The 25,317-nt window shown below is 43.1% G+C and overlaps 4 protein-coding genes across 5 annotated transcripts; 2 read left to right on the top strand and 2 right to left on the bottom strand.

The window, feature by feature from the left end:
- Positions 1 to 275: 275 nt before the first annotated feature.
- Positions 276 to 3,421, bottom strand: LOC144706737 (protein WHAT'S THIS FACTOR 1 homolog, chloroplastic-like). 2 transcript variants are annotated; one of them, XR_013582314.1, is made up of 3 exons: positions 2,900 to 3,421; positions 848 to 2,315; positions 276 to 430 (listed from the first exon to the last, which is right to left on the bottom strand). XR_013582314.1 is itself a non-coding variant. In XM_078579746.1 (2 exons), exon 2 carries the CDS (start codon positions 2,238 to 2,240, stop codon positions 1,068 to 1,070), a length of 1,173 nt encoding a protein of 390 aa, XP_078435872.1. In that variant the 5' UTR covers positions 2,241 to 2,315; positions 2,900 to 3,421; the 3' UTR covers positions 505 to 1,067. The 2 variants fall into 2 exon arrangements, 1 of the variants encoding a protein (XP_078435872.1); XM_078579746.1 differs by lacking the exon at positions 276 to 430 and having other exon boundaries at positions 505 to 2,315.
- Positions 3,015 to 3,422, bottom strand: LOC144706604 (uncharacterized). The gene is made up of 2 exons (XM_078579599.1): positions 3,276 to 3,422; positions 3,015 to 3,203 (listed from the first exon to the last, which is right to left on the bottom strand). Exons 1-2 carry the CDS (start codon positions 3,420 to 3,422, stop codon positions 3,015 to 3,017), a joined length of 336 nt encoding a protein of 111 aa, XP_078435725.1.
- Positions 3,423 to 9,093: 5,671 nt separating this feature from the next.
- Positions 9,094 to 9,796, top strand: LOC144707036 (uncharacterized). The gene is made up of 2 exons (XM_078580152.1): positions 9,094 to 9,298; positions 9,363 to 9,796. Exons 1-2 carry the CDS (start codon positions 9,109 to 9,111, stop codon positions 9,452 to 9,454), a joined length of 282 nt encoding a protein of 93 aa, XP_078436278.1. The 5' UTR covers positions 9,094 to 9,108; the 3' UTR covers positions 9,455 to 9,796.
- A 7,416-nt stretch (positions 9,797 to 17,212) lies between these two features.
- LOC144707006 (expansin-A8-like) lies at positions 17,213 to 18,394 on the top strand. Its single transcript, XM_078580120.1, is given in 3 exon segments — positions 17,213 to 17,267; positions 17,697 to 18,150; positions 18,152 to 18,394. Coding segments are annotated over 3 exon segments (618 nt in total). The 5' UTR covers positions 17,213 to 17,263; the 3' UTR covers positions 18,312 to 18,394.
- The last annotated feature ends 6,923 nt before the right edge of the window (positions 18,395 to 25,317 follow it).

Here is a 25,317-nt window from a genome sequence, read left to right as displayed (position 1 = left end):
CGCCCTAATTTTTTATCTTTATCACGTCCACTTCTTGCAGTGCCGATTTCCCACAGAGCATACCATACACGCTAGCACCAAATGTTCACTCTACACTCTACGATTGGCATTACTATTTCTATTCTTTTCCTGTGTAATTTTCTGCTATTGTTGAATTTGGTGTAATTAATGAGGAATACATTCACATATTTTAAAAGGGGCTCTGGGCTCTGGGTAATTAATGAGGAATAATCTTAAAGAAATCACATCTTCAATCATTCTGGATTTTGAAATTGGATTTTTCATCTATTGCAGTTGTTGTAAGACAATACTCCCGCGATCAGATGAGGAAATGGGTCACACCACCATTATATGCTCTAGATTTTGTGGCTTAATTTAACCAAACCTAGGTTATCATAAGTCATTCCATCCCCCATCTGGCTTAATCACCCTGCATCATTTAAAAGGCCTCATGTGGGTTAAGAGCTCTAACAACATGATGTGTATAGCAAGAGACAGGATAAATTAGAGAACACTAGTATCAGCAAACTAGTGTACAGGATCCCATTAGAACTCTGAAGTTAAGTGTGCTTAAGTGAGAGCAGTACCAGGATGGGTGACTGCCTGGGATATCCTCATTGTTGACCACAGCATGGGCATGTGATCACAATTCAAAACTCCAAAAAAAAAAAGAAAAAAATTAAAGAACAGTGAGAGAAAGAGAGAGAGATTAGTCACATAATGGGCTCTGGAGTTTCCCATTTAAGGGTCTCTGAGCAGCAGGGAGATCTGCCACTCAGAGCAAGAAACCTATCTGATACGATGCAGTCCCAAATGGTAAAAGCAACTGCTGGAATTTAAGACTTACAGAAGGATCTTGATTCCGCTCCTCGTACTCTGGTACAAGTCCACGTCGCCTTCGAATCTTCTTCTCAAGATCACCGTAGAGGCAGCTCGCCGAATGCAGCTCTGCTCCTCCCGACCCCTTGCTCAAGAAACCCGAAATGCTCCGTCCTCCTTCTTCTCCCCCTTCGCTCCTTATTTATACTCTTTTATTTCCTAACTAACTACCCTTTCAAGAAGGGTGGTTATTTGGCCAGCTCAGCGCCAGCTGGCCCGCTGCCTTTCTGGCCTCCTCTCTTTCTTCTTTCATATACTCTTACTGGGATCGTATCACTATCATAGAATCTCAAGAGAGGGCACTCATCCCTCAAATGGCGCCCAACATAACCCTCCTTGAGAAAAACAGTGCTTCTGCCCCCCTTGTTAGTGATGTAGAACGTGCCATGGTTCTTCACCAGGCAGAGCAGCAGCTTACAAGGCAGCTGATACTCATCATGAAAAGCATCCAACTTGTCAGAGCTCAGCCTCTTCTCCATGGTCAAGCTTAGCACTTCATGAAGCACAGCCACGGCCCTCTTCCGGGCAGCCGGAGTAGCGGGAGAAAAGCTTCTGGCACTCAAATAAGGCGTAGGAAACTCCATCTTCTGCCACTTGGCCACCTCCTCCAAGTACCTTCTATTGGGCCTGAACCCGGCAGGATAACTCAATTGGAAAGAGAAAGGGCCAGTCTTGCTTAACCTCTCCTCTCTGGCAGTAATGGCAGCAGAAGAATCCCAGCTCTCCAGGCAGAGGCAATCCTGCCCGTCGATCGCCCTCCTGGAGAAGGAAGACGGGTACCGGGGAAGAAGGGAATTGCTGTAATCCGCCGGCAAGCCGAGATCTTCTCTCAGGAGTTCAATTTTTGACATGGGTAGGCAGCAATCCAACGACATCATCAGTAATTTGGAGAGATTTCTCACCAGGAGAGGTTCCATTGCGGATCTAGCGGCGGGTTCTCCTCTGGAGATGGTCTCTGCGGCCTCTGTTAGATGAACAGAGACGGGGGAGGCGCCGCCTGAGACTTTGAAGATGGCGGGTTGTCTCTGGATGAGCTCCATGAATGCCCATTTCTTCACAAATCCCACTTCTTTCTCCAAGTCTCGGAGGAGGAGAGGGCGGCCGTGGCGGCTAAGGATGAGCTCTCTTAGATGGAGGATGAGGGAAGGCTTCTTCTGCAAGTCCATGACCTTGTCCAGGTCTGGTTCTCGGTGGTAGATCTTCTTCTTGGGCCGTCTGCCGTGGGAAGAAGAGGAGGAGAAGGGCTTGGCATGGTGGAGATTCTGCAAGTAGTTAAGGCAGTTTTGGGAGAGGAGAAGAGAGGAGATGGGTTTTGGAGATGGGGAGTAGGCAGATGAGAAGTGGGCAGGAGCCCTTTTCATCAGGGCTTGTTGGGTTTTGTCCTTGAAGAGCTTCCTTCTCTCTTCCTGCACTATAGAGCTGAGGGCCCTATAGAGCTGCAAAGGACAGATAGTATCTTAAATTAATTATCAAGCGATGTATGCAAATGAATCAACAAGGAGTACATACTAAGAAACTTGTGGTCTAGTGAACAGACAGTATCAGTTCAGTTCGGTTTTACCAAATTTTTGTAAGAAATGGCAAACGCTAAAGACAACCTTGGATTCGTCAATAACCAGATTCATTTACGTGAGAACAAGAAATTATAAATTTACTGATTAAACTCAAAAACACCAACAACATAAATTTGGTAAACAAGGAGTAAATATCAAGGGATGTATGCAAATGAATCAACAAGGAGTAAATACTAAAAAACTTGTGGTCTAGTGAACTTTATAATGATATCCTAATGATGTATGTCACCTTCAACCCCACAATTCTAGAAATTGAATTAATATTTTGCCATCAATCGTTTTATTTTATTATGTAACTAAGCATGTGAAATGACCATATCTTGTTGTTATATTAAACTTTTTTTTCTATATTTTCTGCTAAGATTTTTCAAAAATTTCGGTACGACTCTTTTGCACATTAGATCTGTAAATTTACGAAATTCAAGTGTGAACGGGAAGAACCTTACCGATCAAGAAAGTTGTAGAACGGAAGATTCATCGACGAGTTCGACGACGATTCTAAAGTTTTTTTCCTTGGTGGCTTGCTCAAAATCTGATTTGCTCGGCCCCAATCGGATGTCACTACGCCAGGATGTTCTTCCCGATCACCACTCTCGCACCTGGAGAACAGCGGCGAGCCAAAGACCGGAGCAACTCCACAATGGAAACCCCCATGGCAGGAAAATAGCAGACGAAAGCCGAATCAAACGGGGAAAACCTCTCCGAAACGGCATCAACGCCATGCCAGCACCTCACAGAATCATGATTCTCCTTGATCCCCGCCAGCAATAACAGAAAATCGTGGGAGGCGATAAGAAAACCTTAGCAATCCGATCGATAAACCCTAGGCGAGGAAGCACGCAAGAGCCCTAGAATCATGATATCTTCGCCGGCAGCGATAATGGCGTCGATGGCGGTGATCCGGTGGGATATCTTCGCGCCGGGGGTGGAATTGAGGAAGGACCAGTCCCCGACGAGTTCTTCGAACATGGCTTATATTAAACATAATAAGTAATTAAATATCTCAATGGCTTATTTCTGACAAAATACTTGGAAATTATCTGAGCTATTTCCAGGCTTCACATGGCTTATTTCTGGCAAAATACTTGGCAAACGTCATCCGTTGCGTCATTCGTCATGGTGACACACCCATGACAGTGGACATTATAGTGCAGGGACGCGGACGGGATGGTTTTTTCGTCCCCAGATGAAAAAAACATCCCGCCCGCGAGATTGGACGAAAACCGGAACGGAAACTCATCCTGGGACGAACGGACAGGATGGTTTTCCTATCATCAGACGAAAAAACCGTCCCGTCCGGAGGTCTCGAAGGATGGACGGTAAGGGATGGACGAAAATATGTCAGATTCGCTTCCGACGGTTGAGATCTTACCACGTGGCATCGCTTAATCAATTCCTTGAAATTTTTCATCAAAGTCCCTGCTTTTTTTCGCGCTCAAACTGATGCCATCCAAAAGTAATTGAACATATGTACCTCTGCTACCTCTCTCCTCCATATTTCCCTAAAAAACTTCAAAAAGTATATTAATTTTCTAAAATATTATTTTTTCGTCTAGAACGAGGGACAGGATGGTTTTTCTTCGGGTGGGACGAAACTAGCAAGGTCGGGATGCGGACGACGTTTTTCTTTAATGGACAAATCCCTGGACGGGACTGCTTGGACGAAGTTGAAATATCCGGATGTCCACGTCCGAGACTATCCGGAACTACATATGGAACCAATTGAACTGCCAGGAAAATACTGAAAGTTAGAAAACATCCGAGCCTTTTTGGTACCACATAGATCTAGATGAATGGCCAGGAAACAATCCTCAAAAAGGCCTACTAAATTACCTCATACTACATTTTTTTGTGGGTGTCATCCTGACCATCCCTTATGCCACATCATTCACAGTGAACAGGTCGGATGTCATCCCGACCATCCCATATGCCAAATTATATGATGATGCCTTATTATCACATAAAACAAAGGCACTAGAGTCAGGGAAAAGAACGGCTCAGATTGAATCAAGATTAGTAGTTGATTCAACCTCTGCCATCAAGATTAGTTGTTGATTAGTTCTTGGATGTCACAATTACTATAACATTTGGTTAGTGCATTAAATACAATAGATCATCCTTGCCAAATGCTCATACATCAAATATTGAATTTATGGTATTTTTATAAATTGGTCAGCGGAGATGCATCCATCCCAAAGGATGTGATAGCTGGACAATGTGATCTAGTAGTGGTTGCATCCCCATATTTTGTTGACTATTATGTTCTTCTATCATTGTTGGATTATCTCATGATCAAGAAATCGCATGGCTCTGATGTGCTCCACGTCAGCACAACATCACCATCATCATCAGAGATGATGTCTGTGACGTACCAAGCGGATCGATGCATGATATATCAATGCACCAGCTAACCTTAACAATTGTGACACTACATTCTTTCCAACTCATCAATAACCAGACTAGATCATCTCTGATGTAGTCACCAATCAAATTTAACTTGATTTAATTTTAGAATGAAAGATGTAAGGTTTAACTATTACAAAAGGCAATGTTCCTAAATATTTAGGTTTTGAGACTTTACAAGGATACTCAAAATGCCAGTTATTCCACTAAGAAAAACAAACATGTGTTCAAAAAACAAGAAGACTGTGAAACAAACAGTTATATTTTCCTTCATGCAAAATATAGGGTAGCAAAATTTTATTGCCTCCCAAATTGTACATTTAGTTTTAGATTATACCCTCCAGTAGCAGCAATAGCCAGGTGCTAAGAAGAAACTGAAATATAAGGGAAATAATACAATTCTCTTTCTTTTTTGGTAGGCAACTCAATTGATTTCAACTTCCCTTCAGCATAACCATAGGAAAATATATAAAAGCCTAATAATTGTGCAAGGATATGCTAGAAATTTTAATTTATGTCTTGAACCTCTGGATCTGCATCCAGGATGATGATGAATGGATGAAAATGATGATGACGATGTGATACAAGATTCAACTTGATCGATTTTCTTGAACTGGTTCTATGATCCATTTCCCATGATATTGACCCTTTAAAGAGGTTCACACATGCATGCTCCTATGTAGCTTCACTCTTCTTTGGTACGTTTGTCTAAATAATGTATCATGATAGCAATGACAATGATGATGATGATGATTATGATCATGATTTGTCATACATCTGAACCCTTCTATGATGAATTCATTATTGTCCCATCATTGTCTCGTCATTAGTCTCATACCAAAAAGGATGATCATGATGACTGCTTTGTCATCCCTAAACAATCCTTTGAATATATCTTCCCTGGTATCAGTAAGTTCTAAACCTTATAATTTTTCATACATCTGAATCCTTCTATGATGAATTCATTACTGTCCCATCATTGTCTCGTCATTAGTCTCATACCAAAAAGGATGATCATGATGACTGCTTTGTCATCCCTAAACAATCCTTTGAATATATCTTCCCTAGTGTCAGTAAGTTCTAAACCTTATAATTTTTCAGACATCTGAATCATTCTATGATGAATTCATTACTGTCCCATCATTGTCTCGTCATTAGTCTCATACCAAAAAGGATGATCATGATGACTGCTTTGTCATCCCTAAACAAACCTTTGAATATTAGGACATCTATCTCCCTTGGTGCCAGTAAGTTCTAAACCTTATAATTTTTCATACATCTGAATCATTCTATGATGAATTCATTATAGTCCCATCATTATCTCGTCATTAGTCTCATACCAAAAACAGAAGATCATGATGACTGGTTTGTCATCCCTATTACAAACCTTTAAATATTGGGACATCCATCTCCCCTGGTGTCAGTAAGTTCTAAACCTTATCAAACAACATCCACAAAAGATTGACCACTAGTCCCCATCAGATATTATCCAAATCAGAGAAAATTGGAGAAAGTTTATCTCACTTCAGGTGCTTACTGTGGATGTATTTTAGGGAGTCAAAGATTGTCAATAATAAAGATGATAAAAAAACAAAAGTTTCATTTGATAATCATAAATGCTTTTTTATTGAAAAAGGATGGAATTTAAAATCAGTCTGGTCTTGAACCAATGTAACATGTCGAAGCCGTCCCTAATCAGATTCTCAGCGGATGGGGAGATTGACGTAGGACGACTACGGGTAGGCGAGGAAGGGCGGGACGACAAGACTAAGGGTAGGATGGGTGTGAGGGATAAAATAATCCACAGAAATTCACGGTCGGATTTGGACTTTAAAACCGATGAAAAATCTGGTGGTGCAGCTCCGACCCTTATCGACAGCGGGAGTATTGTCTTCCCCCACTGCGACGATGCCTAAGCACCGAAATCAATAAGTCGGATTCGCGTCGCGAGGAAACACTCGAGAGGGAGGTAGAAGAAGCAGAGAATCCAAACCAATTCAGATTCCGACGGCGGTGGAAACTTCTCGAGAAAACACTGGACGGAGAACACTTCGACACCAAAGAGTTCAGGCGTACCTCGGCACCGTAGTGCGTGAAGAGGTAGCGGGCAATTCTGATCGTGACGAAGCTGGGCGAATCCGGGCGCTGAACGGCCCACTGGACGAGGATGAGGCTGGACATTCCGGGCGTTGAACGGCCCTGGCTGAGTGTGGTTGTCGTGGGCGAAGCGTCAAGCGTGGGCGAACACCCGTGCGCGCGAAGCGCGCGAAGGGTGCGTGGAGCGCACGGAGCGTGGACGGCGCCCGGATGGCTCGAAGCGCGGATGGCGGATGGGAGGCGCACGGACGGCGCACGGGCGGCGTGCGAGGGCGTGCAGACGGCGCGCGGGCGGCGCACGAGGGCGAGCGGGCGGCGCGTGGGCAGCGCGCGGGGCGACGGGCGACGCGCGCGGACGGCGCACGAGGGCGAGCGGCGGTGCTCGGGTGCGTGGGCGGCGCGCGGTGTGCGCAGGTGCCGTGCGGGCCTGCGCAGGCGGTGCGCGGGCGGTGCGCGGGCGGTGCGCGGGCAGTGCGCGGGCGGCTTGAGTGGCTCCTTGGCGGGGCTACTCGTGCAGCCTTGGGCGAGAGAGGGAGAGGGTGAGAGAAAGAGAGAGAAGAGGGGAGGCTGACGTCGCAAGGTCGCGGCGGTGACGGCAGCGGCGGCGGCGACGGCGGCTAGGGTTTGAAGGTGGAAGAGAGGGGAGGCTGGGCAATCCTCCAAGAAGAGTTAAAAAAAAACTCGATTCTTGAATTATGGTTGCCTAAGAGTTTCTTGAAAACAATGGCCTTTATATAGGTCTTGGAGGAAAGAGAAGATGACGAGAAAATAAAGACGTGCACTGTGTCACGCCAAAGGGCAGTTGTGGATCTGCCTTTGGCGTCGTGTCATGACGCGCGTGGGGACGTGCACGGGTGGAGACGTGGTGGTCGACGGTTGCGGAGTGTTGACTCCTCTGTTGACTCCCATTGACCGTGGTGGGTTGACTTCCGTTGACCGCGGTGACGTGTTTGACGCTGAAGTGTTGGCATCCTCGCCATCAGAGATCCTCTCCAGGAGCTAAAATTTTGTTATATTAAATAAAAAATAGGCCATAATCCATCAAATATAAAAAATCAGAAAAGAGATCGTTGCCAAATCAACTATTTAGCTCGGATAATAACGTTCTTCAAAAACCAATTTCTTTAAGTCTTGATTTTTATATTTTAGATCTTCCCCAACTCCAGCTCTGCAACTTCGCCTTCAAACCTCCCCAAAACGATCGTTCCTGCTCACCCTCTCTCTCTCAAGCTCAAGTCTTTATGACTATACATATATTTTCGTCATGTGTGACGGTGACGAGCCAATGAATGCGATGACGTGTGATGCTTAAGGAACGGCAGCCGTCATCCATCATGTCACACACTACGGTAAAGACAACATGACGGATGACGTGACGGTGACAAAATTAGGGGCCTGTGACGGTGACGTTAACGGATGATGAACTGGGCATGATGGTGACGCGACGGTGACGGGGGGCCTCGGACGAGTGATGTGACGGGTGGCCGTGACGGATTTAAAAAAATGATCAAAAAGCTCAAAAATTGTTAGATTTAGGATTTTCTACAGCTGAGATTTCGCCACGTGGTGCCGCTAACTTGATCTGTTGGCATTTTGCAGAAAAGTCCCTGCATTAGTTCACGCGCGCAAAAGGATGCCATCCAAAGATAATTGGAGATATGCCGCTCTAATTCTCTCTCCTCCGCAAGGTTGTTTTTCCCGTCACACGTGACGGTGATGCCGTCCGGTGACAGGGATGTGAGGGGGATGCCGCAAACCATGACGGTGACGCGAACGTGACGGATTTCTCAGAAATCCTCGGACGTGTGATGGGACGGTGACATCACCGTCCGTCACCGACCATCATCTGTTCCGTCACGTCGGGGGTGTCACGTCCCGGATGTGCCGTTCCCTAGTGACGAACATGTGACGGGTTTTTTCAAAATCCTAGGACGTGTGACGGGACCGGAGAAGTGACAAACTTATCGTCATGTCCCCGTCCATCACCACACGTCATCCGTCCCATCACGTCCCGGCAGTGCCATTCCCTAGATACCCTTGTAGGAGACGAGGACACACCCATCAAAGACGGTAAACTCTCCACCATCAAAGACAATAAACTCTCCCATAAAAGCCCATTGGGTAACAATTCCTCCAGCTTCTTCCTCCAACTGCCATGGACTCTGAAGCGAACATAGCTCTGGCTGGAGGAAGCGGCGGTATTATAGGAAAGCTTTGCTTCAGCCCAGCAAAACCCATCGCCTCTTCTCTTATAGAGCTCAGCGGGCAAGTCCACCTTCTCCCCTGCGTTATCAAGCATGACGGGCCGTGCCCCGTCTCCGATTACTTCAAACCCATCACCACAGGTACCATGATTTGAAGAATATTTGTACAATGGCGAGTTACATTGTAGATTTTTGATGTGTTTAGGGGAGATTTCGGACGGGATAGCTGTTGAGCAAGCGTTCTTCCGAGGGAGGAAGCTGCATGGAGCCGCCGTTGGGTTGTGCACAACGGCGTGATCTTGCACCCGGATTTTTAGGCCCCCTTGGTGCCTACAAACTTCCTTGGTACAAACGGCGACGTTTTCAAAATGGGGGATCTTCTTTTATCTAGGGAATCATTATCCACTAGTGATCACCAACATTGCTGGTGAATTGTGTCAGCCTCTCGACATTGTGCATGCGTATTCATCACCGTCGCATTGTTGTCGGCTGCTACACCATCAGTCGTGTGGTCACCGTCAATCGTCATCGCGGATGCGACCATGCATCATGGTGGATGTCCCAAGGGCCCGACGGGAGATGACGGGAGGTGCACGTGATTTTGCACAAATCGATGCTGATGGTGAGGGTTGACCGGTTCCAAACTAGCCGTCACAAATTTTCTTGAAGCAAGAATCAATGGTTCGAATGAGGTTGGCGACATTAACAGATCATGATAGAATGGGCAAGAGGGGGTGAAACTTCTGATTGGTAGCTTCTAGTCGTCTGCAAGAATAGTCTTTGTCCATTTTGACAGCATTGTGGATGACGTATAAATGCTCGGAGCTCTAGTAGAATCTCGTCGTGTTCTATGACCATATACAAAAAGATTAACTAATGATCGGAGCGTTGATTTTCATTGGAAAAAGGAAGACATCTATGATTTAGAGCGGCATCGATGTGGAATAAACAAATGTCAGATTAAATTCAGGTCGACTATTCATGATCAACGTTTGTCAGTAATCTTCCAAGCAAAAATAATCTAAAATCACTACTTTGTCGACCAAGGTCAACTCGACTAATGGTCTCATTTCCCTCAAGATGTGTCCACAACAATGAAATCCACAAATCGATCCGGTGAAAATTTGCAAAAACATCCCCTTCTCCACTGCTGAATTTTGACGGTAACCGTCCCCATCAACAGGTCGAGAAGCAAAACAGGTCGGTTCCACCCTATAGATCCATAGCAAACAAGGAACAACAATGGGTGATGGATCCCTACTCCAGGATTGAGTGAAAATCAGTTGATTCCTGATCTTCAGAAGCAATTCCGGTGGAAATTCAGGCATCGCCCCTTCTTCTCGCCTGAATAGTCACTGGTAACTGCTTCTCTCACTTAGATCTGTCGGGGACCCACTCAATATAACAAGGCAAAACAGGAAAACACACTAATTTCGAATTTGACTTTTTCCAAAATGACAATCTGTCTTCTTCATTATGGCATACCCTCTTTTATATAGGTGGATGCCTTAATGGGTCATTAAGGGAATGGTCTAAGTGAGAGACCTTCCCCTAATGGGCATGATAAAAAAATTAAATCAGAAAAAAAACAAGGCCTAAACAGGTAGCCCCTTTTAAAAGTCCATACACACAAAGAAATGTGTAGAATAAACTGTATAATTTACCCGTTCGATTGTCAAGCCTTGCACTTGAACATGGGGCTCTTTGTGTCGGCTCGGATGCCACGTCGCGGTTGATGGCAGGATTGAATAGGAACTTATTGATGGTCCTCCATCAAAACACTGCAAAAAAAAGTCTCATTTTACATAATAATCAGTCCAGGGCTTAAACACTTTCCAATGATCAAAAAGATAATTTTTTTACTCTGCTTGAGGTTTACATCAATGCTCTGACGTTTATTTGACCAGTTACATAGTTTGGGATTTATTTTTAGAGGCATCCAGGAATATTTCTGAACCCCAATATTCTCAATGAGTCAAGTGGGACATGTATCTAACAATTTTCCTAGTATTTAGACTTTTAAGGTCAACGGTTGACTTTCTGTGGTCATAAAATTACAAAATTTTATATGGAGGACAAGACATGAGTCTTGAGGACAGGGGAAAATTTTCAGATCAGAATAAGCTATGAAGAATAAAATGCATGCTAATCAATGGAGTTGACTCAACTAATAGTCTTTATGTGAAGGAGCTTGAAGAAAACCTTCTAGGTCTATGAAGGCTGTGAGGACTTTCAAGACACCTGAGGAGGACTCCAGCTGGCAGTTATTGTTTGGATGAGAGCCTAGGGTCTACATCCAATCTAGGATTCATGAGGTGGAACCCATCCATTCTAGCTCAAATCAAAGGGCTAGGGATGATTTGTAATTAACTCTAACCAACTTGTTCTTTCCCCCCCAAATTGAACCTGGAGAAAAAGAATATGATTGGTTGGGGTCTGATCACCCGGATTGAGTCCTCAAGAAATCAACCCTAGACATTCATCCATGATCCAACCACCAAGAATGACTGAAAAAAAAACATGTAACCCTATAAAAGGGTCCCCCTCAACCTCCTTGAGGGAATCCAAGAATTGAGTATTGTTTTGTTCCACTTTATCCATTTGTTGAGCTTGTTCCTTCATCCTGAAGGTTCAAGGAGTTTTTTGGGAGCATCCAAGATCTTGAAGCTAGTTGGTAGGGCGCTGAAGAGATCACCTTGGGCACCTTGGGTGTGACAAAAAAGATTCCTCTCTTCTTCTCGTTCAACCTCCTCCCAATATTTTCCCACGCTTATTGGCTATCACTAAGACAGAAAGCCAACATCCGAAAATTTCCAACCCCTACTCAAATGTATCAAAACGACTTCTTGAACTCCAGATATTGTTGTTTTGGTCCATTACACGTGAGAGCACCTTTGCCGTCGCAACCAGTGGCGGAGCGCCAAAGCCCAGTGCACAACTGGGCACTTATGCTCGTGCAATCAGTGACAAAACGCCCAAAGACTGCACGCACATCTCCCTCTTCACTCAAATTGTCGAGAATCATTCACCGATTGAGTTTTTAATCTCTCTCCAATTTGGACAGTTTGGTAACGATTCGAACAGCACTCTCTCTCATCCAGTTCAACAACTCTGAATGGGATTAGTGAATGACAATCTTATTAGCTTCGGAATTTTTATTCTCTCTCTATAGACAATACAAAATTCTAAAAAACAATCTCAAAAATCATTCTCTGTCTAGGCTCTTTAAGGAAAGTTTTCCATACCTAGTAAAAAAAGTATGCATGTTGTTTCTCTGAAAATTAACCCTCTTACCAAATAAAAACCTTATCAAAGAGACTTATAAAATTCTGGAACTTAAAAATCATGTTGAAATCCATCCTAATTAGCAACCTAGCTCGTTGCGTGATCGACCCTTACAAAATACTGCTGGTAAGGTGACAAATTTTTTGACTACGTCCATACTGACCTTACAAATGAACTAGTTAGTGATATTTTCATCATCGATTTGGAACCCCTAGTTTCGAGAAATCACAAATGAATATCCCAAATAATGTTACCATGTTCTTCTACAAAACTGAATGCATATCAGATATACTTTTATCTTCAAAATACTTATTATTTATAAATTCATAACGAAGAGTTTTTGGAGATGGGAAATGAATTTATTGTTGTTTTGGCCATGGATCTTCTTCACTTGGTTTTTCTACCAAAGATTCATCATGCTCATTCCCATATTCTTGAACCTCATTCACAATAATTTTTTTGGAATGTACTGATAACTATTTTGAAATTACTACGCTAGGTGCAACACAAACGCATTCTTCATTTTTATCCTCGTTTTCTGGCATGGTAAATGGTTCAATGTCAAATAGATTTATATTATTAACTAAATTTTGAGTTGGAAATTTTCCTTTTGGAGAGTTTATCTCAACTCCCTTATGTATCAGTTAATGATATTCGGTGTAGATCTGATTCTCATCTATCTTCTCTTGATCTTTTGTTCTCTCCAACATTTTTTATTATGCTCCATCATCATCTTTTAATGAGTTGATAACAATATAAATGCATGGATATTTAGATACATGTTAGATGATTTTGGTATTATTAATTAATAATTTATCATATTACTATTTAAATGAACCAAATATTTAAGCATGAGATAGAAATTCCAATTTTTGCACATTATTGTTATTTTTCACTAACTTCTTTGACCTCTCTAAATTCAAGCAGTTTGATTACTTATGTGTATTTCATGGTTAAAAATGTGCAGAAATTTACAAGAATGAAAAGACACACTTCTTATGGAATTGGAGAATTTTTGGGAGCTTAGTGATTCTAGAAAGGGGTTGGAAAGAATCAAGCAGAGCTGTGGACCTTCAAAAGAGAAATCTGAGGAAGATGGGCCATTACCTGAACTGCCCATTGGGCTCTCAAAACCCTTATAATAGTGAAACTGAAGATCACAAGGAGAAGCTCTCAACCCATGTAGAAAAATTGAGGCAAAAATGAAAAGAAAAGATAATAGAAAATGCCTAAAGGGACATTTTAATAATTCTTCCCATGTATAAATACTCCTTTTCTCCCTCATTTAATCTCATTCTGGACGTGCTCCAGCAAGTAGTTGGCCATCAGGATAACACATATTTCAGAATCCAGGATGCTCAACCTGCTTGATGTAAGTTTATTGAAATTTTCACTCAATCTGAACTCTTGTTTGCATTGAAAAATGCCTAATGTAGGAAACAATTAATGATCCATACTTGAGAAGAAGCATCGAGGTCTCGTTATGCTTGCACTGAGGTTTTAGAAACTTAGATTTCCATTTTGACCATCATTATTCCTCCTTTTGACCATCACTTTCTCACTCTAAACCCTCATTTTCCCTACTTTCTCTTTCTAGAATTGGAATTTTCTCTCTCCAGACCTTCATCCATATCCCAAGTTCATCTGTTCAAATTTTCATAAAAACTCTCCTTCTTTTGCACCTACAAATTCCATCTTAAACTTCCTTTAACCGCACCTTCATTTTATCACTCTATCTCCTCATTTTGACCTTTTTATCTCTCTAAAACCCTTTATTTCTTTCTACAAAATATCTCCCTACCTCTATCTATAACTTAATTCATGTCCCAATTTCATCCCCTCAAAATTTCATAAAAAATCTTATTTGTTTTTACCTTCAAATTCCATCGCAAACTCCTACACTCTCTCCTCATTTTCTCTTTCTATATCTTCATTTAAGTCATTTTATCTCTCTATAATCATTTATTTCCCTCTCGAAAATATATTTCTATCTCTCCCTAGATCTGTTATCATTTCCATTTGAAATCCCAAAAGGTCCCATTAGAAAAATCAGTGTTATCATTTAAAAAAAATCATTTTCCCCCCTTGTCGTCATTGTCGTGCGCTGCTGTGCGCTGCCGTGCAGCGTTTCTACAGCAGGAACACCTCTCTACCTGCTGGTCCGTGCACGGGCAGCACGCGCGATTGCAGGGCACAGGAGAGCCCTGTGCATTACCTAGCCAAATTAGTTTAGCATTGACCATATCAGGTCAAGCCCAATAGGGCTAACCTATTTGGCTCACTCCTAACCTAGCAGATATGGGCTTATCATTAGTGGGCTGACCCACTAAGGATAAGCCCTATACGGGCCATCATTTTCTCTCTCTTACATCAGCCTTTTCACAGTCGTAGCTATTTTATCGAGCATATGTTGCTATCTATCTCTCTATCTCTCCGTATCAATATCACGTTCTCTGGCCAATGTCACACCGATATCTTTTGCTCTCTCTACCTTCCTTGATTTTTCCTTGTCTATCTCGCTTTGACCAACGTATCTATCTCTCTATATTCCTTTCCCTCTCACTCTGTTTCTCTCTCTCTCACTCTCTAACTATCAACTTGTATATCTATTTCTCTTTCTATCTTTCCTTCTCTTTCTCTCTCTCCTTGCTCCGGTCTCTATTTCCCACGACTATTTATCCATCCAGATCTCTCTCTATCTCTCCTCGTTGAATTTTCTTTCCTAGACCATATGATGTAATACGTCACAGTTATGCACGATAGGTGTTTTAGATGATGCTTATGAATGCGATTTTAAGAACTCTCACGAGCTATAGGGACGGTCCGAAGGAGGGGCACGCATGCAGTAAATTCGGGTAGAGGAACAGGTCAGGGTAGACTCCGTGTGACCCATCGAATCGTCACGATCGAGCACGACGAGAGGGGCGTTCTACGGCCCGGGGGAGTTTGTCCCACAAGACGGCGATCGGTTCGTCAATCACAAGAAAATCCTATTTCTCGATAGCGGTGGCTAACCTATCCGACTTTAACGATACTAAGCGGCTGCAGAATACGATAGGGACTGACAGCACTACATAAAATAATGATACTGGTAATTTAAGGGGAAGGGTCGAATCGGAACCTGGATTAAGCTGATGGAGGACCATCTCGAGGACGACACCACGATGACGAAGAACCATCTCGAGGATGACGTGACGGGACGTCATCAGCCACGCCGAGCAGCTCGCGCCAACGCTCGCCACCCGGGGTTTAAGTACCCCGCGTAAGAACTTTTATCTCTTTACTTATGCTCATTTTCACGTGTGTTTGTATTTTCGGATTCGTGGACTGGGCCAATGTTGTTGGGCCCCGTCCTCGTCGTTTTTACTTTTTATGTTTGTATTTTGAATTTGTAAGGAGAGGCCGAACCACGTCTCACGACGGTTTGTCCTCTCCAACGTTCACTTGGCACCCATCCTCACTATATAAGGGGATGGCATGCCCAAGGAACACCTTGGATTCATTGTTGAAAAGTTTATTCACAATTCGTCTCCCCCCTATCGTAGAGAGTAGTGTAGGGGGTTTGGCTAGCCCCACCCCACGTCGAGATCACTCCGTGGGTAGAGCCCACGTCTCTCCCGTCGAGATCACTCCGAGGGAGACGTGTTAAAGCGCACCGTCGAGATCACTCCGGTGCGCGGAAAGAGCTTCAAGAAGCCGCCACCATCAAGAATCGAAAGAGGCCTTCGTCGAGTTTACTCCGGGGGTCTTGGGAGATTCAAGAAGCATCGCCGACATGTCATCAACCGGGGAAATCTGCTCCGCCAAGGGAGCACACCCCAGATCCATCAAGAACTCCTCTTTCTTGGAGGGTTCTTGGTTGTTACAGTTCAAGAAAGCCATTTTTTGGTACCTTTTTCCACCCTTCCACCATTCCTGATCCATACCCCCCCTTCTCTTCGTTCTTGATCCACCCCACCACCGTTCTTAAACATCCTCCCACATTTCTTGAATTTCCCCTCTTTCCCCTCCCCCATGTTTTCTTGATTCCTTCCCCTCGCCCCGTTTCTTGATTCTACCAAAATTATCAAGATCAAGATTAATCACGAAAGCTTATAAATAAATTTGCGCGCACCAGATCTCTACACTATTCTCGTGTGCAACCAGAAGCAAACCAAGTCAGTCAAGAAACCAACTAGATGATCATATACGTAGAACTTAGTAACATCCATCATCTACGTATAACTTATCATCTACGTTTAACTTATTAATAATCAAGCCACCCACATCAACAAACCCATGATTCCCCTTAAATCAATCACTCGTCCACACTAATCTGCCAGTCTTAACTGCGATTAATCCTTAATTACAACAAGATCAGTGCTATCTCTCCATCACAGGCGTCCACATCAGCGGACAGTTGGCACATGGCGCCCCCGGCAGTGGGCCGTCGGTTTCCGGCGGCGGTCGACATCGGCAACAGGCCAGCCCATCAAGACAATCGCATGTGCTCCCAATTATAGAAAATTGCTTAAATATTTTCGTGGGACCCACCGCCAAAGCCCGCTTTCCCCTTATAAAAATAGCAAGTCCCTCCACAACTCATCAGCGACTTCCTCAACAGCTCTACACCTCTACATTTATACATCTCTCTTTTTCTCTTGCGGAGGAAAGAAGGCAGAAACAATAGAGATTCCTTCTCTACACGTCTAGGAATGGCATCAGCGGCGGGCTTTGTACTGGGCGTTCTCCTCTTCGCGGCGGTTCTCCGGCCGAGCGCCGCCTGCCGGCTGGCAGAATGCTCACGCGACCTTCTACGGCGGCGGCGATGCCTCCGGCACAATGGGTACGTCTTCCTCTCTTTGGAGAGATAGATAACAAGATGCCGATGGGAGAGAGAGAGGAAGAGATTGCTAGATGCTGTGAGAGGTCAAGTTTTTCTCTCGCTAACCTTCTCTAACCAGAGACAGTTAGGTAGGTAATTAGAGAGAGATGAAAAAGGGTAGATAGATGGAGAGAGAATGGTATCCAATAAACATCACGAGTGAGTGAGTGAGGGAGAGAGATAGATAGTTGGGGAAGGAAAAAAGACGAGGAGGAAAAGAGCCTCCCGCCTCGATCCTCTAGAATACGGGGAGCCAAACAGATGTGTTGAGTTGTCGAGAGAGAGATATAGATGTAGAGAATTGTAAAGAGAGAGAGAGATATGGAGAGTTTTAAAGCCAGAGATAGAGACGAAGGAAGAAAACTGAACAGAAATTGGACTATGGCGCAGGTGGGGCATGCGGATACGGAAACCTATACAGCCAGGGCTATGGGACGAACACGGCGGCGCTAAGCACGGCGCTGTTCAACAACGGGCTGAGCTGCGGATCCTGCTACACGATCAAGTGCGCCGGCGACCCAAAATGGTGCTCACCTGGCACCATCACCGTCACGGCCACCAATTTCTGCCCGCCCAACCCTTCCATCCCCAGCGACAACGGCGGCTGGTGCAACCCCCCGCGCGAGCACTTCGACTTAGCCCAGCCCGCCTTCCTCAAAATCGCCCAGTACCGCGCCGGGATCGTACCCGTCGCCTACCAGCGCGTCCCCTGCGTGAAGTCCGGCGGAATCCGCTTCACCATCAACGGCCACAGCTTCTTCAACCTCGTTCTCGTCACCAACGTCGGAGGCGCTGGCGACGTCATAGCCGTTGCCTTGAAGACACCCACCTCCGACTGGCAGGCCCTCTCGCAACTGGGGCCAGAACTGGCAAAGCAACGCCAACCTCGGTAGCCAGAGCCTCTCCTTCAAGGTCACCACCCGCGACGGAAGGACGGTCGTCAGCTACGACGTCGCCCCGCGCGGCTGGTCCTTTGGCCAAACCTTCGAGGGCAACCAGTTCTAGCCGGTTCGGGCTGCGGCGCCACGTCTGGAGCCCGCCTGCATACACTTTAAACTGTTTTACTGATTTGTATTATTCATAGAGTGGGCGCCTCGGCTGCCCTGCCGCCATTGGCAGGGCTCAAGCTGAAGGGGTGGTCTTCAGTGGCATAAGAAGATGAAAGATATTCTTTATGAAAACGCGTCGTTGGAGAAAATCCTATCTACAAAAATAAAGGAAAAACATTCAAATCTACATTCCCTTCTATCTACAATAGGAAATATGTAGAAGACAAAAGAAACCCAAAGGAAAAACATATCATTAAACATAGAATCATATAACAACCCAAAAATCCAACCTCTACGATCGTGTATTTTATGCGACTAATATCAATGAAATAATACAAATCCATGTTACTACATCTTAAAATGATTTATTACATTTTTGAGCGGTTAAAAATATTGTATTTTACAGTATGTTAACATAATTTTCTGACATGAATTTCATGAATAAAGTAATTTATATGTCAGAAAAATATTTATTTAGATTATTTAAAGATTTTTTGGGGTTTACTATTTTCAGGATGATATTCCGATTTTTCTGGAAATTTGGGTGTTATGTAGGAATTTCAAACAATCAATTCATGAAAAAATAATTTAATAAGCCAAAAAAAATAAATATAATTTTTTGAAAATATTTAATTTTGACTTTCTTTGCTCCTAGAGGTGTGTGCCACGCTTGGAATCCGCCACACAGATTGAAGGAGACAGAATTGTATGGCTCACATTGCTCCAAATTCAAACAATGATATCTATAGATCCAAAATGAGTTCTGACTGAAATTTTGAGGGTACTTCCATCTTTCCCTCCTATACGCATTTATAATCTTGGATCTATCAGTGAAATCCCCCCATCCTTGTAAAAAAGTCACCTTTTTATTTTGTTCCTAATTATAATTAGTAGAGTTATGTGGTTATTCAAAATTTGTCTCTGTTTGTTCTTATACTCCAAGAGCAAAGGATTGAATGAGTGACATTTGATGAGCATGAATTTGGCGTTTCTTAAACACGAATTGTGCCTTAAAATAAAAATAACTATGTCATATGAATCAAATGAAGCACAACGACGAGTTGACATCAAATCCACAGAGAAATAGGGGTAATCTGATCAAATTCATCTCGTTTTTGCGATAATTTTAGAGAACTGAGTGATAAATTGAGGTCATAAAGGAGTACTGATGCGGAAATCACGAAGAAAACATCAATATCTTTATAATAAATACAAAATCTCACCAATCGGATCTAAATTGAAGCAGAAATTGAGAATTACAAATTCAGAAGAGCAATTATTCTCAAGGAGAGTTCAAGTATGAGAAATTAAACCTAAATTCTAATAATTAAACCTAGTTACGTGTGGATTGGATTGAATTTAGAAGAAGTCACCAGATTCAGCGTGGCTTGCCCCGTGTCTTGCCACCCGAGCTTTCTCTGTTGTTCGCGATACCTCCCTTCCTCGTCCTCCCCTATCCTCAACGTCACCGCTCCAACGAGGCAGCCCAGCTGCTTGTTGAGCAACACCGTGATCGCCTCCATCCCACCTCCACCGCACCTGCTCGCGCCGCCCTTGCACAAGGGAAGACACCGACGATTTAACGCCGCCACCGACGCAGGTACACCGCTCGCCTCGTTCGTCTGTTATACTACGTCTTTTTCAGTATATTTTTCGCTGCACTCCACTGCGCTTTGGTTAGTTTAGGTGAGAGATTTTATCGATAAAATTACGTCACAAGTGAACTCTTAGGTACGGGTAAATCCTGTCCGATACGTGTGAGCGGCAACAGAATTATTCCGTTCAACGCCCTAGTCGTCATCATCGCTCTGACGAGGGACAGAAGGTCACTCTCACCGTCATCGGTCCCCACCTCAGAGCTCGGGCCTGTGCGCACGCCGCCCTAGGATTCATTGCATCACGTAGTTTCACACCCTTAGGGATTTACCCATCGGACAACATCATTGACGCCATCCGACATCATGTTGTTCATTTATTCTCCCATGTCGTACCATACGCACTGTTCATATTTTCAGATCACAAGGCCAATTTTGTGTTAATAAAGAAACTCATAGAAAATATCCAAACAGCCTCTGGGAGTCACCTTTAAAGTTAAGCCTCCCAATAAAAAGCTGACAGGAAATTTGATTTTTACCTAAACTTTCAAGAACCATTAACCCTGTATATTTAGTGTTCTGTTGTAATACTAAAATGACTATGTATACTTCTAATACTTTGGTTGTTAACTGTGTTTGATAAGGAATTGATGGAAAAATACAGTTTTTCTCTTGTATATAAATCATGACCTTGTGTTTTAATGCCTCCTAGTGAACGGGTACCCTAAAACTTGATTTATTCTTTAAAAAAGGATTTAAATTTTCCTATATTATCCCACAACTATATACTTACTTCATTTTTCTTTGCTAGTAACCCTAAAAGGTATGTAACAATTTTCCAAAATTAGCCCAGTAATCATAAGCTATTTAATGTTTTCAATCCATATGCCAATTAATTAACAGTATCCACGACTTTCCTATAATTTCCATGGCCAGATGATTGTTCATTTAGTTTCCAATTATGATACTATAAAATCCATAGGTTCTTCCAGAAAACACGGAGGACCATTAGTTGTGATTATAATGGAAGTAGAATAAAATCCATGGTTTGCCTCTTGAGAGTAATTCTTATATTTTCAACAAGAGGTCTGAACCCATCCAGAACTCCAATCTCATTATTATCTCCTTGCAATACCCACCGCAATATTTTACACGGAGCACGCAATAATCACACTCTACAAATTGTTTTTTGTGTATATAACATTTGGATGTGTATGTGAGTTATGACATCAACCATAGATTTAAAATACAAACTGAAACTGTGTAGAAGATCCAACTCATTATCAGATCCTTGCCATAACCACCTCTGGTCAACCCAATAAATGTATCCTATAAATTTTTCTACATTAAACATATGAATGTGTATGTGAGTTATCACTTTGATCATAAAATTACAACACAAAACTTGAAACCACGTTGAACTCAAATCATTTTTTCTCTCCCTGCAGTACCCCGAAAATGATTCATAGAATAAAGGTAATATCTATACTCTATAAAATTTTCTCCATAAACCCTGTGTACATGTGAGTTATGAAGTGAACAATAAAATTACAACACGAAAATTGGAACCAGGAGAGCTCACATCTCATTTTATCTCCTTGCTATACCCATCAGAAGATTACAAAAATAAAGCACATAACTATATTCTATCTTTTATTTTTCAATAATAGATAACTATATTCTACCTACTAACTATGGATGTGTAGGTGGAATTATCTGCAGCATTACAGGAAGAAAACTGAAACCGTGAATAACTGACATCTTATTATTAGATCATTACAATACCGACCTGAAACAATTTCACAGTGTCAACCCACTAAATACATTCCAGCAAAATTTCTGCATAAAATCTATGGTGTGCATCCGAATAATGAGGTCAACAATAATAGCATCGGAACCGTGGGGAACCTAGATTTCACGGATTCAAGCTGACAGCTAAATATGACGATTCAGTTTCTGCATAGAACCAATTAACGGGTATGTGAGTTATTGCATCCAATGTAACTTAGGTCACTTTCTACATAAGAAATGGTGACTTTGCAATCTGGCCCATTAATGCAGAGTATCAAGCTGCCGCAACGAGAGGCGCAGAATCACTTTAGAGAAAGATTTCCGGAGAGCGACCAAGCATCTGGAGACCGACATACATGGGCCCAGTTGGGTGGGGCCGATTATTATTAAGCCCTTGTCGGATTCGATAAGCGGGTTATGAATCCAACAAGACAGGATCTGAGACGTCACTGCTGGAGAGAGATTAACTACCCTCTCTCGTAGTGACGTCTCTCTCTTCCCGCATAAAGTACCTGAAGTGAAGATTAATTACCAACCGTCGGTTTTATGTCAACGCTATTTCGTTTTCATTATTTTAATCTTTTTCTTTGTACACTAACCGTGTTTTCCTTTGTTTATATATAACTCTCTCCCCTCTACGTTTGTAGTAAAAATCACGAAACCTCTATCTCACCCTATTTTTATCTCTCTTCGTCTGTAATTAAACATCATCAAAATTTGGAAATGCCCTCACTCTCTCTCTCTCTCTCTCTCTCTCTCGATTTTTAATCTCTCTCCGTCTGCAATATATTTTAAAAATGAAATCTCGCTTTCTATCTTTCTATTTCCTCTCTCTCCTTTCTATTTTTTAATTCTGTCTGTCTGCAATAGAACATCATTAAAATTTAAAACCTTTCTCTCTTTATATATCTACCTTTCTCTCCTGTCCTCTTTGTTTTTTCCTTTTTTCCACGCCCATCTCTTTCAGGTTACTTATGCAGGCCATGTGAACATAAAGTTTAGTTCAATTTTGTAGGGTCTGTCGGGTTAATTGTTAATCCAGGGAAAAAGGAGTTTTGTTTACGACGATGGAGAAACTGATGGGGAGAATGTTCTTGGTTCATCAGGAGACGGTCTTGGTTCATTTCTAGAGGTCAACTACCGGGTAATTTTGAAACAAGACCGCCTTTCTTTCTCTCGCTATTTCTCTCTCTCTCTCTCACCGCTACCTTCTTATCTCTTGAACCATTTGTTCACTCTGTCTCTAGACCGAGACCGTCCTTTGCCTCTACCCTATCGTTTTTCTCTCTGTTACGTAAGCCTTCTAGCTCTCGTGATCATTTTGTCCAACCATGTATTTCCATCTATCTATCGATCTCTCCTTATCAATATCACTTTCTCTGGCCCAAAGTCAAACCGAGACCCTTCTTCTCTCTCTACCTTCTCTGATTTTTCCTTGTCTATCTCACTTTGACCTCCTATTTCTCGTGAACCTTTCTCCACCAACGTATATATCTACCTCTCTTTCCTCGGCTCTCTATTTCTCGTGATCATTTATCAATCCGTATCTCTCTATCTATCCTCGTTGGCTTTTCTTTCCTAGACCATAGCTTATCCTTCTATCTACAATATACCATCTGCTCAACATCATTCCCTAGGGGCTAATTCTTCACTATTGGCATCCAGTGAATTTGGATTCCGATCATTTATGGGAGAAATATCGAAGGTATCGAGCTATTTGTCCAGTAGTAAATGGATTTGATAATACCATTGAACTGGAAATTATCAACCGTCTCATGCAATGCACCAAGCCTCGCCGTACGATCAGGGTGTCCGCCCTCCTCCCTGAAGATCTTTAACCGTCACTTTCTCTCTTTACCCATCTCTTTCTCTGTATGCATACGTCTCTTTTTGCCACGAAGGACAAAATCATTTTCAATCTCTCCACAGGATACAGTAATATGCGGACTGGAATATTTGCACACTGATTTGGAGATGGAGATTAGGTCTTGGAGAGAGACAATGAGGGAGAGGGAGAGAAAGAGAGATAGAGAGAGAAAAAGAGAGAGGGAGAGAGAGAGATAAAGTGGGAGAGAGAGAGAGAGGGAGAGAGAGAAAGTGGGAGAGAGAGAGAGAGGGAGAGCGAGAAAGTGGGAGAGAGAGAGAGGGAGAGAGAGAGAGAGGGGGAGAGAGAGAGAGAGAGAGAGAGAGAGAGAGAGAGAGAGAGAGAGAGAGAGAGAGAGAGAGAGAGAGAGAGAGAGAGAGGGAGAGAGAGAGAGAGGGAGAGAGAGAAAGTGGGAGAGAGAGAGAGAGAGATAGAGAGAGAGATTGAGAGAGAGAGAGAGCGAAAGAGAGAGAGAGGGATAAGCTATTAAGGAACAGGAGCACGAGAGAGACGCACCGTCAACCGGTAGAAAGAAAGCACACAAGTTGGGGAATTCAGCAGTGCATTGGCTTATTAGTGTCGCCACGCCCCCTCCCAAGGCAATTTTCTAATTTTACGTTGGTCATAAGCATTAATGTTGGCGTTTAGGGCGAATTACGATCAAGGCAACTCTCTGCATGTGGCATCAGTAAATAGTTATCTTCTTTATTACCATTCGTCGCCGCCACAGGCTTTTCGTCATTGTCTCCAGGTAATTAGTGTTAATGTCCTGTGATCCTTCTTCGTGGCACTTGAACAGCTTTGGTAAGTTGTATAAATCACGGATAGTTAATCTTAATTGTGCATAAACCAGTTTTATAGATGACCTTTTCACAACTAGAAGAAAATAACGCAGACTAGATGTGGTCTAATAGATTAACAGCCTTCTCAAGCTCACTACGCCACTGCCCCAAAACCCTTTTGCCAAATCCAATTAGCCTTAACCGTAGGAGATTAGTCAAAATTTGGCACAAACCAGACTCTTCATCACCTTTTTTGGAACCATAATTAACATCAAAGATTAACCCTACTTTTGTCTAATCATATCACTACTCGAACCTTTTCCGCAACTGAAAGAAGAAAACGCAACCAATTCATAAGCAAACCAGGCCTCTCAAGGCGCATCATCTACCTATAACTAACTAATCAACATTAATCACGAAAGCTTATAAATAAATTTGCGCGCACCAGATCTCTACACTATTCTCGTGTGCAACCAGAAGCAAACCAAGTCAGTCAAGAAACCAACTAGATGATCATATACGTAGAACTTAGTAACATCCATCATCTACGTATAACTTATCATCTACGTTTAACTTATTAATAATCAAGCCACCCACATCAACAAACCCATGATTCCCCTTAAATCAATCACTCGTCCACACTAATCTGCCAGTCTTAACTGCGATTAATCCTTAATTACAACAAGATCAGTGCTATCTCTCCATCACAGGCGTCCACATCAGCGGACAGTTGGCACATGGCGCCCCCGGCAGTGGGCCGTCGGTTTCCGGCGGCGGTCGACATCGGCAACAGGCCAGCCCATCAAGACAATCGCATGTGCTCCCAATTATAGAAAATTGCTTAAATATTTTCGTGGGACCCACCGCCAAAGCCCGCTTTCCCCCTTATAAAAAATAGCAAGTCCCTCCACAACTCATCAGCGACTTCCC

Source organism: Wolffia australiana, chromosome 8, assembly GCF_029677425.1.
Source record: "Wolffia australiana isolate 7733 chromosome 8, ASM2967742v1".
Taxonomy (NCBI): Eukaryota; Viridiplantae; Streptophyta; class Magnoliopsida; order Alismatales; family Araceae; genus Wolffia; species Wolffia australiana.
The sequence above is the reverse complement of the archived record's forward strand: the minus strand, read 5'-3'. Positions and strand labels throughout refer to the sequence as shown.

Bases quoted from the DNA above. Each gene is read 5' to 3' on its own strand.
- LOC144706604 (XM_078579599.1), bottom strand. From the start codon at position 3,422: ATGTTCGAAGAACTCGTCGGGGACTGGTCCTTCCTCAATTCCACCCCC. The intron at 3,204-3,275 runs GTTTATCGATCG...GCGGGGATCAAG, and splicing joins TGCGTGCTTCCTCGCCTAGG to GAGAATCATGATTCTGTGAG.
- LOC144706737 (XM_078579746.1), bottom strand. From the start codon at position 2,240: ATGAAAAGGGCTCCTGCCCACTTCTCATCTGCCTACTCCCCATCTCCA.
- LOC144707036 (XM_078580152.1), top strand. From the start codon at position 9,109: ATGGACTCTGAAGCGAACATAGCTCTGGCTGGAGGAAGCGGCGGTATT. The intron at 9,299-9,362 runs GTACCATGATTT...TGATGTGTTTAG, and splicing joins CTTCAAACCCATCACCACAG to GGGAGATTTCGGACGGGATA.